We start from the raw sequence: 13,709 nt of genomic DNA on the forward strand, positions 1-13,709 counted from the left end.
GGTGATCAATTTTTGACCGATTCAAATGGTTCTGAATATTTGGAATTCATTAGAAAATAAAGAAACCAAACCAAACTGTTCTGCACATGTCTAACGACTTTGCAGAGCACAAACCAAAGGATCACATTGGTCAAAGCCAAAGTGGTAACAAAGTCGCACTCATCCAAAGTCGCAGGGTAAAGTCGCAATGGAAATTGCACGATTTTTAAATTGCAGAAGTGAGCATGGACTCTTAATGAATTGAATAATATACAAGTAGAATTTACAGTGTAGTCAATCATTTTATAAATACATAAATAGACTAAAAGCACGGTTCTGCTTTAATGTTTTTTTTTTTTATTTGGAGTGGAAATCCTCCGCCGAGTGAGCACAGTATTGCCCTTCACACTCTCATTCACTCCAGCTAAATATAGATAGCAGTATTAGAGACCAGCCCTGTAAATAACACATCCAATACTCTTTCAGGCTGTTGTGTCCTATTAACGTTCTGGTGTGAACTGGACAGAAATTCCGCAGGGAACACAATAAATCTCCAGTGGAGCCCTAATGCCTATGAAAAGTACACCAGAATCGGATTTTCCATGGTTCTAATCCTCATTAGGGCAGACAGAGAGCCAGCAGGGAAATGAAGGGAGGTAAAGGGCAGCCAGCGGGTTAGGTCTACTCACAATAGAATAATAGAATCTAAAGAGCTGCATAGAGGAATCAAATGATATCCAGACTTTGATATCATTCTAAGGATCCCCGCAGATACAGCTTTTACTGTAAATATTTAAGAACCCATTCACTCCACATGCATTGGGCCACGTTGACGAACACGCTCCCGGGGCACGGAAAAGCAATGCGTCTAGTTTTGAATTGTGTCAACCAAAAAGTGGGCAATATTTAGTTAAAAAGGTTTAAAGAAAAAGCAATAGGGTTAATTTACTAAAACTGGAGAGTGCAACATCTGGTGCAGCTGTGCATGGTAGCCAATCAGCTTCTAACTTCAGCTTGTTCAATAAACCACTTGCCGACCGCCCCACGCAGTTTTACTGCGGCAGGGCGGCTTGGCTGCGCATATTCACGTAGATCTACATGATTTATGTGCACGCCTCCCGCGATCTTCAGGGAAACTGACAGGAGAGCCATTTGCCTATGTAAACAAAGCAGGCAGCTCTCCTGTCAGACAGGCACTGTGAGATTGTGTGTCTCAGCTAAGCTGAAACACAGATCTCTGTGTGCTTTTCACAGAGCCCCCCCCCCCCCAGTTAGTAAGCACAATTTAAGTTCACACTTAACCCCTTGATTACCCCCAGTATTAACCCCTTCCCTGCCAGTGTCATTTATACAGTAACAGTGCATAATATTTAGCGCTGATCACTGTATTGGTGTCACTGGTCCCAAAAACTGATCTCTGTGTGCCTTTCACAGAGCCCCCCCCCCCCCCCCCAGTTAGTAAGCACAATTTAAGCTCACACTTAACCCCTTGATCACCCCCAGTATTAACCCCTTCCCTGCCAGTGTCATTTATACAATAACAGTGCATAATTTTTAGCGCTGATCACTGTATCTGTGTCACTGGTCCCAAAAACTAATCTCTGTGTGCCTTTCACAGAGCCCCCCCCCCCCCCCCCCAGTTAGTAAGCACAATTTAAGCTCACACTTAACATCTTGATCACCCCCCACTATTAACCCTTTCCCTGCCAGTGTCATTTATACAGTAACAGTGCATAATATTTAGCGCTGATCACTGTATTGGTGTCACTGATCCCCAAAAAGTGTCACTTAATGTCAGATTTGTCCGCCACAATGTCGCAGTCCCGCTAAAAAAAATAGCTGATCGCCGTCATTACTAATAAAACAACAAAAAAATAAATAAAAAGTCCAAAAATCTATCCCATAGTTTGTAAACGCTAAAAGTTTTGCGCAAACCAATTATTATGCGCTTTTGGGATTTTTTCTTACCAAAAATATGTAGCAGAACACAAATTGGCCTAAACTGATAAAAAATTTGATTTTTTTTTTTTTTTTTAAATTTTGAAAATGTTTTATAGTAGAAAGTAAAAAATATTGTTTATTTTATTTTTTTAAATTTCACTTTTTTTTGTTTATAGCGCAAAATCTAAAAACCGCAGAGGTGATTGAATACCACCAAAAGAAAGCTCTATTTTTGTGGAAAAAAAGGACATCAATTGTATTTGAGCACAGCGTCGCGTGGACGCGCAATTGTTAAAGCAACGCAGTGCCGAATCAAAAAAAATTGCCCGGTCATTAGGGGGGGGGGGTAAAACCTCCCGAAACTGAAGTGGTTAAGCTTTGAAAATAAAACCTGGAAGCAGATTGGTTTCTCTGCAGAGCTGCACAGGGATTTTCCACTCTCCGGTTTAAGGCTTGGTTCACACTGCCGTGACTTTGGACCCAACTTGTAAGACCCCAAGTCGCATAACATGTGAAATCCCATGTTAGTCAATGAGAGCTGTGTTAATTAGCACTACTGAAGTCACTCTGACTTTAGAAAAAGTTCCTGTACTACAAGGCTACTTCTATCCGACTTGAGCCCAAGTCGAGGAGGATCGGACTTTAATGGAAGTCGTTTCCAAGTCAGATCCTCCTCTATATTGATAGGATTTGGATCCGACATTACAGGAGGGGTTACACAGGCATTTCCTGTGGTTTAGCCCCTCCCTCGCTTCAAATTGGCATCAAAGTAGACTCAAGTTACATCAAGTCACCAGAAAATCACCTGGCAAAGACCTACTGTAAGTTGCATGACTTTTAGGTCGCAGTAATGTGAACTAAGCCTTAGTAAATCAACTGCAATGAGTCAAAAAAAAAAAAAAAAGTTGCATAAAGCACTGAAACGCACATCTTCAGCACATGTCAACTCCTATGCACTGCGGTGTGGATGCCCACAGAATATGCTGCTGTGGACCAGTGGTTGGGCACTGACAGTCCGTTGATGAATAATGTTCTAGGCCAGACTTTTTCAACCAGGGTGCCTTGGCAAAATACCTAAAAACTGCCCCAAAATTGCATACAAGCCAGTGGCCAACCTCCTATCAGCCAATGACATCATCAGTTGATAAGCAGAATGTCATTTGCTGGCATATCACCCTTGTTTGACCCTCCCTTGCCTCTCTCTCCATCAGCTTTGGGGTCTCATTAGCAAAATGGAGAAAAACTGAGGAAGAGGAGAAACATTGGAACACTAGTCAGTACCAGTTTGCAAAAGTGTATTTGCTTTGGAAGAATAATTCACCTTTAAAGTTGGGTTTCCTATGTGTGGATGTTGCTGCGTTATACTATTAAAATGCAGCAAAAACGATTAAAATAGTTTTTTTGACATTTTAGAACCTCAAGACTGTCCATAATTTTAAAGGGTGCTTTGACTGAAAAAAGGTTGAGAAACACTGATCTAGGCATTCAGCATGTCAGACTAGCGTTTTAGAAAGGCAGATTATAGATTTTGCAAACCTTTAATTACTTTAGGAGGGCAGGGTGGTCAGTGTGTGTGTGGGATTTCAGTAGAGGTCTGCTTTCATTACTTTAACACTGCATTCAGCAGATCGAATCAAATAAATCAAAAACCAACACATATGACAGGATGTATGTATTCGGCATTGCTTTTTTTGGGTAAGGGTGTCCCAAGTGTGCAATTGAGGATGTTATTCACATGGGGTCCGAGCCAGGTAATGTAGTCCCTGTTTACGAGACCACCTTGAACAAACAAAGTGTTCACATTTTATATATATATATATTTTTTAACATATTATATATATATATATATATATATATATGTCTTATTCTGTGTCTGTGATGTCACCCTTCCTTCTGGCTGAATTTCAAAGTTCTCTTACTGCCTGTTTCCTTCCTTTGCCAGACCTGAAACTACATGTCCCATGATCCTTTGAGCCTCTGTAGTTTCAGGCAGGCTATGGGGGTCACTTGTAGTAGTTCTGGGAGTTGATGTGGGTGGGTCCGAATGCAGATCACTCTTCAGTCTGCAGAGCAGGTGTAAATGTGTCATTCCTGTCTTGCAGCATCCCAAATAATAATGGTTTACTGCAAGACTAGAAGGAAAGGGCTATGGGAGGTTATCATGAAGGCGTTTCCTTCACATGTAAATGAATCACTAAACCGAGAGCAGAACTCTGGGAGGACGGGATCTGAGGGGTGGGCCTCACCCTGTTCACACTGCTGGGCATATTTAAAGCGGAATTCCACCCAAAAGTGGAACTTCCCCTCTTTTGTTTCCTCCCCCCTCTGGTGCCACATTTGGCACCTTTCAGGGGGGAGGGGAGAACGGGTACCTGTTTTTGACAGGTACCCTTCCCCACTTCCGGAATACGGTGCCGTCCCTCAGAAGTTCGGCCCCCTCCCCCGCGCCATTAGGAATGCACAGTGCGCTTCGCGCATGCGCAGTAGGGACCCACCCGTAAAGCCACAAGGCTTCACTGCCGGGTTCCCTCCTCGGCAATGATCGGCAGCAGCACCCGACGGAAAAAACGGCTGCGGTGCCGACATCGCTGGACTCCAGGACAGGTAAGTGTCCTAATATTAAAAGTCAGCAGCTACACTATGTGTAGCTGCTGACTTTTAATTTTTGGAGGGGGTGGAGGGGGAGGCGGAACTCTGTTTTAACTGGGCAGGATTGAATTCTATGTAAATGAAAAGAGGTTTGACCGCACTCCAGTGGATGAAGATAAAATGATCCTTTATTAAGATTGTAAATCCAACAAAACAAGACAATTGAGCCACAGACAGTTGACGCATTTCACGATTCAAGATCACTTAATCATAACATAATCAGTTATGATTAAGCGATCTTGAATATGCAATCAAAGTTGGACCATAGTAGTGCAGGGACTACTTTGAAGTCGCACAGATATGAATGTTACTCATTGGAAATCATGGGGTACGACTTTGCAGTGCTAAGTTGCAGAACAAGTCGCACAAGTGTGAAAGGGGCCTTATAACCACTTCAGGATTTTAACAAAAAAAGAAAAAAACTTGAAGCTGATTGGTTTTAATGCAGAGCTGCACAAGATTTTGCACTCCCTAGTTTTAGTAAATCACCCCAAAGTCTACTATTTCATTTAGAAAACAATGATAACTTTTTTGTATTGAACATCACAGTGACAACAACAAGAAAGGGTCAATGCAGCATACAATATATTCCCGAGAAAGGGCCCATAACACATAATTACAAAAGGGTATGTAGCCCTAATCCATGGGAGAACAGCCTAGGGCTTATTACATTTGAATCCCTAAACTGACTGACAGAGAAAATGGACCACATGCTTCCCTAAAAACCCCAGTCTGATATATGCTTGCTTTAAGCTCTTACAATAAACAAATCCAGCATGGAGAAAGTGACGTGTGTAGGGTGGTGTATACCATGGATGACGTTGTGAAGAATGAGGAGGAGGAGGCATTGAGGTTCTGAGCACAAGAGTGTTCTGTGTGTGCCAAAACACACACAAGATGCTTAGTCATAGCAGAGAGGGGAAACACGTGCCTGACATTCCAATCACTTTCTCCTGGGCCCGGCTATACTGCACACACAACATACACTGTCCTCCCTTATTTTCATTAAGTCCACTTTATAAAAGAGCAGTGAGTGGGGAGTCATTATTAGACACAAAGGCTGGCTTTCTTCTATCACAAGAATGTGTTTAGGAGTAACAACATATACACATTCCCCGCTAAACAAGGCTGGCCTCTCGGCATGTAAATGTAAGCATTTATGAATCTGCATCCCTTAGCTTTCTGCAGGACAGAAGGTCTTCTCAATGTCCAACTACCAAGAACAGACCCAGCCTTTCTAGGTCAGATGCCAGTGGTAGGAGGGCAATGCAACTTGGAGGCTTCATTGGAATACGAAAAAGGAGAATTAGCTCAGCATCATTTTGCGGTTGTTGGAACCATTGGATGCACATCAGTGCAGGATACAGAAGTGATCCCCGGCCCGGGCCTACCCTTCGCCCTGCATTCAAAAGCTCTCCAGCCAGGAAGAGTTAAATTATGCTTGAGGAATCGAGTACAACTTAAAGAGGTTGTACACCAAGAATTTTTTTTTTTATCTTGAAACCTGAAAAACCTGAAAGAGAAACCCATAATGAGCTAGTATACATCGCATACTAGCTCATTATGAAATACTTACCTTAGAACGAGCCCCCGCCGTGCCGTCCGCTTACCTGTATGACGGGCGACATGTATAGTCGCCCGTCTTCCGGGATCGCGGCATCCGGCCATCTGATTGGCCGGAGCCGCGGTGACGTCACTCCCGCGCACGCGCGCGGGAGCCGACGGTCACGGCACGGGGCTCTGAAGGAACGGCACGATCTGCCGTTCCTTCAGAGCGCATGCGCCAGTGACGTCACTGGCTGCATTAAAGGTAAATATCTCCTAAACAGTACATGTTTAGGAGATATTTACAGTACCTATAGGTAAGCCTTAATATAGGCTTACCTATAGGTACAACTTCCTGAGGAGGGTTTACTTCCTCTTTAATGCAAAGAAGCAGGAGCTTTGCCAAACACTCATGTGTATGAGCTCCTTTTCAAGCCTTCCACTATGAGGAGTGCTCAGAACATGTCAGGAACACACTGGATGGCCCCTGTGGCTGCCTGCACGGCATGCATGCTTTGGATATCTAACTCAGTAGAAATGGCTTTATGTGGTGAAGCCTGATTATTTACTCCTTTGGATATAGAGATTTTATCTGCAAGTACCAGCCAAGGCAATCTGTTTAACGTACCCAACCAAAGAAAGTCTCTAGCCTACATGCAGGATAGCACTATATAGCCTACATGTAGGACAGCACCAATGTTTTCCCAGGAGAACCTTAGAAATTTAGAACAGGCAGTATTAAAGCGGTAGAATGCTCCTCTTTTTAATTTTTACCTACAGGTAAGCATATAATAAGGCTTACCTGTAGGTAAAATTAATATCTCCTAAACCTGCACGGTTTAGGAGATATTCACCCTGCATGTAGCCGCTGACACCAGCGGCGCATGCACTCTGAAGGTCCGGCATATCTTGATGGACCTTCAGAGCTCCTTGCCGGAAAGTGAACTCCCGTGCACATGCGTGGTAGTGACATCATCGTGGCTCTGGCCACTCACAGCGCCGAAGCCGCCGAACCCGGAAGAGACGCAGAGGGAAGATGTCAGCTCCCTCAGCGGTGTCCGGGTGACCTTATAGGGGCTTCGTTCTAAGGTAAGTATTTCACAATGTGCTAGTATGCGATGCATACTAGCACATTATGCCATTGTCCTGCAGGGTTTGTTTTGTTTTTTTGGGGATACAACCGCTTTAAGTCTGTCTAAGAACACTGCACACAGAACGTAGCTTGCTAGGCTTACACCATTAAAAAAAAAAAAAAAAAGTAATCCACAGCTTAAAGCTACATACAGCACAACTAAAAACCTAGTTCAACCTAGTACTCCACAGTATCCTCCCAACATTCTGTACAGTAGAGAGGAATGCACAACACACCATGGCACACCACAAAACTCAAACCATAGTGTGGTCGCGGCATTGCTAAATAAAAAGTTGTGCTTTGGATAAGAATGTGCTGCCTTAACACGTGTAAATGCATACGCCCCACAACGGAACACAGAAATGTAAATGATCCCTAAAAATAAGGGCTGATTTCACATGTGCCAGGGTTTGCTATTTAACTGCTGTACCTATATAAAGAATACTTTACAAAAAGAAACCTGGAATGTGACTTTGCCAAGTGGCAGTAAGGTCCCAGCACGGTTGGTCGGACATTCAGAAGTAACTGAAGCCAGACAGCCAGTATATCCAAAAGGATATCCGCAATGGCTGCCTACAAATTTCCTTCATTATGGATTTCCATTATTCTGGCTGGCCACCTCTGGCCCTTCCTACATACTTCTTAAAAGTGAGTGACAAAGCTCCAACCAATGATCGAAAAGTGGAATAAGGTTTAGTAGCTGTGTCAAGTTTGTATTGCTTTCTTTCCTGGGGAGATTCACCCTCTGTCCTGGTCCTTTAGACCAGCCTTTTTCAACCAGGGTGCCGTGGCACCCTGGTGTGCCTCCTGGGTTCTTCAGGGGTGCCTTGGCAGAATGGTAACAAATTGCCACGGATTTTTACTTTGTAGAATTACAACTCTGGGCACTGTGCTGGTCAGGCCACTGGCACCCTGATAACTCTGGGCACTGTGCTGATCAAGCCACTGGCACCTTGGTAACCCTAGGCACTGTGCAGGTCAAGCCACTGGCACCCTGACAACCCTGGGCACTGTGCAGGTCAAGCCACTGGCACCCTGACAACCCTGGGCACTGTGCAGGTCAAGCCACTGGCACCCTGACAACCCTGGGCACTGTGCAGGTCAAGTCACTGGCCCCCTGACAACCAGTTAAATCACTGGATAAGGAGAATGACAGGTGCTTTCACAGCATACCTATTTACTCCTCCTCATCCCTTCTCCGTCAGCACTGGGGTCACATTAGCAAATAAAAGAAGAGAAACTGAGGGAGAAGAGAAAACCTAGAATACTAGTCCGTACAAGTTTTGGAATAGTGGAGGAATAAATCACTTCTAATGTTGGATGGCCCATGTGTATGGATGTTGCTGCGTTATGTAAAACTATTAGTTTAGGATTTTATTTACATTTTAGAATGGGGTGCCTCGAGATTGTGCCAAATTGTTAAGGGTGCCACAACTGAAAAAAGTTTGAGAAACACTGCTTTAGACCACTGTCACTGGTACTAAAAGCAAAAAAAAAATCCAAAACAGAGTTTTCACTGGAACAGGAATAGAGTGCCTGATAGGGTATTTCTCTTACTTTGGAGAAATCTCCTCTGACTTTCTGTTTAGTCTTGAAGACGGGAAGAAAAGACAAATCTCTCCAATGGGACATTTACCACAAAACAAAAAACTATTTGATGGAGTTTTAACGGTTATTTTTTTAATTTCCTTCTCAACCCAAACACTAAGTAAAGAAAAAGGTATACTTTAATACCGTACTACTGGCATTGAAAAAAAAGATAAAGACAATAAGCGAAGACTCACCCTTTAGTGGATCATGCTCTGCTCTCATTATTTCGATAAGGGAGTTTTCTAAGGAGTGCATATTTAAACTGTCGTACATTCTGCTCCGATCCTATAAGAGAAAAGAAGGATAGCTTTGTGTTAGGACTAAAACGCTTATGAAAAATCAGGTTTCATCAAAAGCATTTATACGGGGCTTTTTAAACAGTCACACATTTAGAACAATTAAAGACATACTGCCACTTTGAAAATTCAGGGCAGAGTGGCAGTGACAGCCCATAGCCCAACAACCCCGTTATGTATACTTAAACTGGCTATACCCTCGTCAAAATTCTGTCAAGCTGATCAACTTCTGTCAATTGGCGGAGGCCACACACTGATCAAAACTTAGCCAGTCCCTGGTAGACCAGTGTATGGCCTGCCCCACTGAACAGAAATCTTTTAATCAACTTCTGTTGGGTTATTTCCAGACAAATCAGTTGCTTGCGTGCACACTCCTGGCCAGGACTAAAGGTGAATGCCCTACTCTGTGTGCATCTAGCATAGAGCTTTGAACGATAGTCCACTCTCCAGGCTCCTGCTTCCTTAACCACTTAAGCCCCGGAGGATTTGGCTGCTAAACGACCAGAGGGCATTTTGCGATTCGGCACTGCGTGACTTTAACGGACAATTGCGCGGACGTGCAAAGCTGTACCGAAACGAATTTGGCGTCCTTTTTTTCCCACAAACAGAGCTTTCTTTTGGTGGTATTTGATCACCTGTGCGATTTTTTGATCACGCGCTATAAATAAAAAAAGAGCGTAAATTTTGCAAAAATAGCAATATTTTTCCCTTTTTTTTATATGAAATTCCCCCAAAAAAAAATGTAAAAATCAAAATTTTTTAATATTTTCGGCCAATTTGTTTTATGCTACCTATGTTTGGTAAAAAAAAATCGCAAAAAGCGTATTTTGATTGGTTTGCGCAAAAGTTTTTGCGTTTACTAACAAAGGGAAAGATTTTTGTCATTTTTGTTGTTTTTTTTTTTAACGCGTAATGGCGGCGATCTGCGATTTTTTTTGCGGTACTGCGACATTGCGGCGGACAGATCGGACCCTTGACTGACATTTTTGACACTTTTGGGGTTACCAGTGACATTTCTACAGTAATCAGTGCTATATATATGCACTGTTACTGTAAAAATACACTGGTAGTGAAGGGGTTAACTTTATTTGAGAGGGAGGGGCTGTGTGTGTCCCTAGGGGCGTGATTCTAACTGTGATTGGCTGTGGCTTCAACTGTATGCAGAGTGATCAATGGATCTACATAGTAGATCCATGTGATCAGCTCTCATACAGAGAGGAGAATGACAGGCAGCTTGTTTACACAAGCTGCCTGACTATCTCCCTCTCCCCCGCCGATCGCAGAGTGGCCGGCGGCGATCGGGTCCGCCGGTCACACGCGCGGGGGGGTCCGTGACCACGCGGGAGCGGGAGCGCGCCTCCGGCGGCGCGCGCTCGCTCCCTAAACCCTCACAGGCGAGCGACGTAGACCTACGTCACTTTGCCTGTGAGGGGCTGACCGCCGCCGTAGATAGTCGTGCGGCGGTCGGCAAGTGGTTAAAGTGGAACTATAGACAAAACATTTTTTTGGGAAGGATATAACCCTTGTCAAATTTTTTTCACCATCTGTGTCCTATTGCGGAGATTCCTGTTTACTTCCTGTCCTGTAGCCAAACAAGAAGCGAGTGGAAATCCCTGTAAATAAAGGGAATTCCTTGGGGACCGCCCGGTCACCAGAACTAGTGTACCCATTGGAAGATTTCCTCTCTATTATTATTTTGGGGACAACCCAGAATTTGGGTATCTTCTCTTACTTTTACTTTCAATGACAATGGTAAACAGGACCAATAGAGAAGGTGAATCTCCTTGACGGGGGTACAGACAGCAAAAAGTGACAGGTGTTCGAATCCATCTCCACTCTATCCAAAACTAAAAAAAAAGTTTTGTCTTTGTTATATTTTAAAGCTTTTTGATTGACGGCTGCTGAAGGCTGAGCTGTCCCGTGTCATCTGTGCACGCAGCTTGCTATAGGGGCAATCTGAAGAGGGAAGGAGCCGGGAGCAATGGCAGGGAACCCAAGAAGAGAAGAATCAGGGCTGCTCTGTGCAAAACTATTACAGGTAAGTATGACAAGTTTATTATTAAAAAAAAATTCCCTTTACAGTCACTTCAGGGAATCCAGCACTGAGATGGTGTTTACATGATAAACAACTTCATTTTAGCATATTACATTATGCTTTTCTAAATATAGCACATTGCAATTTATATTCTCGCATGCATTACTTGCTTTAATGACTTCTCCCACTTATGTTTTATCTGCTGAATGACTGCAAACAATCCCAGATCTTTTTTCAAACATTTGCAAATTTGATACTGCGTATAAAAGCAATTTTTAAACCTGCTGATGTAATAAAATGTCAGCAATCAGCCATTTGGCAGCTGGCTTGGGTACAGAGATTGTAAGCCAGGGTCCTGTTAGAGGTTATATTAATATATTTGGGCTTTCTCATTAACCATAGTAAATAAAGTCAAACTTTCGGTCATATGGCCTAACTAAATAGAAATCTGCGGGTTACAGAAGACAAATTTCACTGACTGTTCATTAGCACTGGAAGATTTTGATTATTCATAAAGTTAACTATAAAACGTGCCGTATTATAGCCTACATATTATGGTTACGTCAATAGCTACCCCAGATATTAAACACTTTTTAGATCTTATGGCCTTTCACTATATTATTGTGCATGGCCAACGAAAAGAGGAAATCCAGTAAATGGTTATTTACTGACTAAGGAAGGGTTATAAATTTACCCATTCTTTTTCGAATGGCTTCTAATTGACATCTATGTCCTCACAGTGATAATTTTCCTTTATTTACAGTCCTAGAGATACAATACAAAGTGAGGGGAAATATCCCTAAAGTAAAGTGACATCCCATCTCAACAGCTGTCACCAGAAGAGGCGTCCTCCTCATTAGGCAATTTCCTAATGCTTCCGGTTTCAGGAACAACTGTCACAATTGGATTCCCTCACTTTCTGTCACGAGAAGAGAATCCGAAATCAATGAAAATAAAGGTTTGTACTCTTTTATTTTCAAAGCAAATGTTGTAGATCTCAGTCCCAGCACATGTCAACGGATGCCCTAAACCAGTGGTACTCAACTCCGGTCCTCAGGGCCCACTAACAGGCCAGATTTTAGGTATTACCTTGGGGAGATGCAGACTAGAGTACTGCAATCACTGAGCAGAAAATGATATCACCTGGGATGTATTTCAGTTATCTTGCAAACATGGCCTGTTAGTGGGCCCTGAGGGCCAGGGTTGAGGACCACTGCCCTAAACCAAACACCCTGATACTTATCACATCCAGGCTCCAATATAGGGCTGGATCCAACTTCGGGAAGCAGTAGCAGTTTCCGGGCTGGTATGCTCATGATATGTGATGTTTCAGAAGAAAGCAATGTCCTGGCACTAACCTAGAGTTCTGTATGGGAGCCCCAACTTTGATATTAGGTCAGGAGGTCTTTTCCTGTCATTTTTTAATCTCCTAGCAATTTCCTACATCATTCAGTGATGCCAATGGTAGGATATTTGCACTTTTTCAGGTCTCTAAACCAAATATAACTGCTAGGAGATGTTCCCATTTTCCAGTTGAGACTAATGGAACAATCTTGAAGTAGGTGCGATTTTCAGATAGGTGGGAACACAGCTTGGAACAGAGAAATCTTACTGCTGGCGACCCTAACAAGATATGCAAGTCCACTAGATTCCCTCTATAACAAAACTATCACCTTAGGATGGATTGACCCCAAAATAGAGCAAAATGATCACTTTGGGAACAAAGAGGAAGAAAAAAAAATTGGAATGTGGTCCATAAGAGGGAGCTGTCCCTCCAAAATGGATACTTGTGAGTTCTGCAATCTAACAGGGTAAAAACTAGGGCTGCACCAATACTGGTATCTGTGCGGATCCTACGCCTTTGCATGAGTACTCAGTGTACCAATGCTCTGATGCCTGAAACTAATACATTTGCTGTACAATTTGAGATCATACAAAATTAAAAGGCTCAAAACACAATGCAACGAATTGCATGTGATAAACTAGGGTTGCATCAGTGCCGACACTAAGCATTTACACGAGTACTCGTGCAAATGTTCCGATACCTGAAACCGATACCTATGCAGTTTGATTTTAGCCCATACAAAATAAATGGGCTCAAATCACATTGCAAAGATTTGAATGCGATTTGAACATGTATGCGGTGTGATTCCTGTCTGAATCACATGCGGTTTCCCCCACCGCTCCTGTGTGAACCACTTGTCATAGTGACTTCAGCCTGGGTTCACACAGGAGCGGTGGGGGAAACCGCATGCGATATAGACAGGAATTGCACCACATACCTGTTAAAATCTCATGCGATTCTTTGCAGTGTGATTTGAGCCTTTTTCTTGTATGGGCTCAAATCGCACCGCAAAGGCATCAGTACTTGGTATCGGTGAGTAATTGACCGAAAAGTATCAGTAGTTGTACTCGCCCCAAATAGAAGGAAAGTACATATACTGGCAACAAAAAGCTACATCGATTTTTACCTAGCATAAACATTCTGTATGTGCACCCTCCGTATTAGAAAATGGGCAAGTCTGCCGCTAGCGACAAATCA

At 43.1% G+C, this 13,709-nt stretch overlaps 1 protein-coding gene across 6 annotated transcripts in view; it reads right to left on the minus strand.

Moving 5' to 3' along the window:
- Positions 1-13,709, minus strand: part of CPEB2 (cytoplasmic polyadenylation element binding protein 2) — a gene marked incomplete at its 5' end in the record, with an annotated part of 169,273 nt that overhangs the window by 62,569 nt on the left and 92,995 nt on the right. For all 6 annotated transcript variants that reach the window (XM_082252715.1, XM_082252714.1, XM_082252719.1 and 3 more), the window contains one exon: positions 9,031-9,121. In XM_082252715.1, coding sequence (XP_082108841.1) covers positions 9,031-9,121 — 91 coding nt within the window. The remainder of the gene's footprint in view (positions 1-9,030; positions 9,122-13,709) is intronic.

Source organism: Pelophylax lessonae (genome assembly GCF_965119305.1).
Source record: "Pelophylax lessonae genome assembly, chromosome: 1".
NCBI lineage: Eukaryota > Metazoa > Chordata > Amphibia > Anura > Ranidae > Pelophylax > Pelophylax lessonae.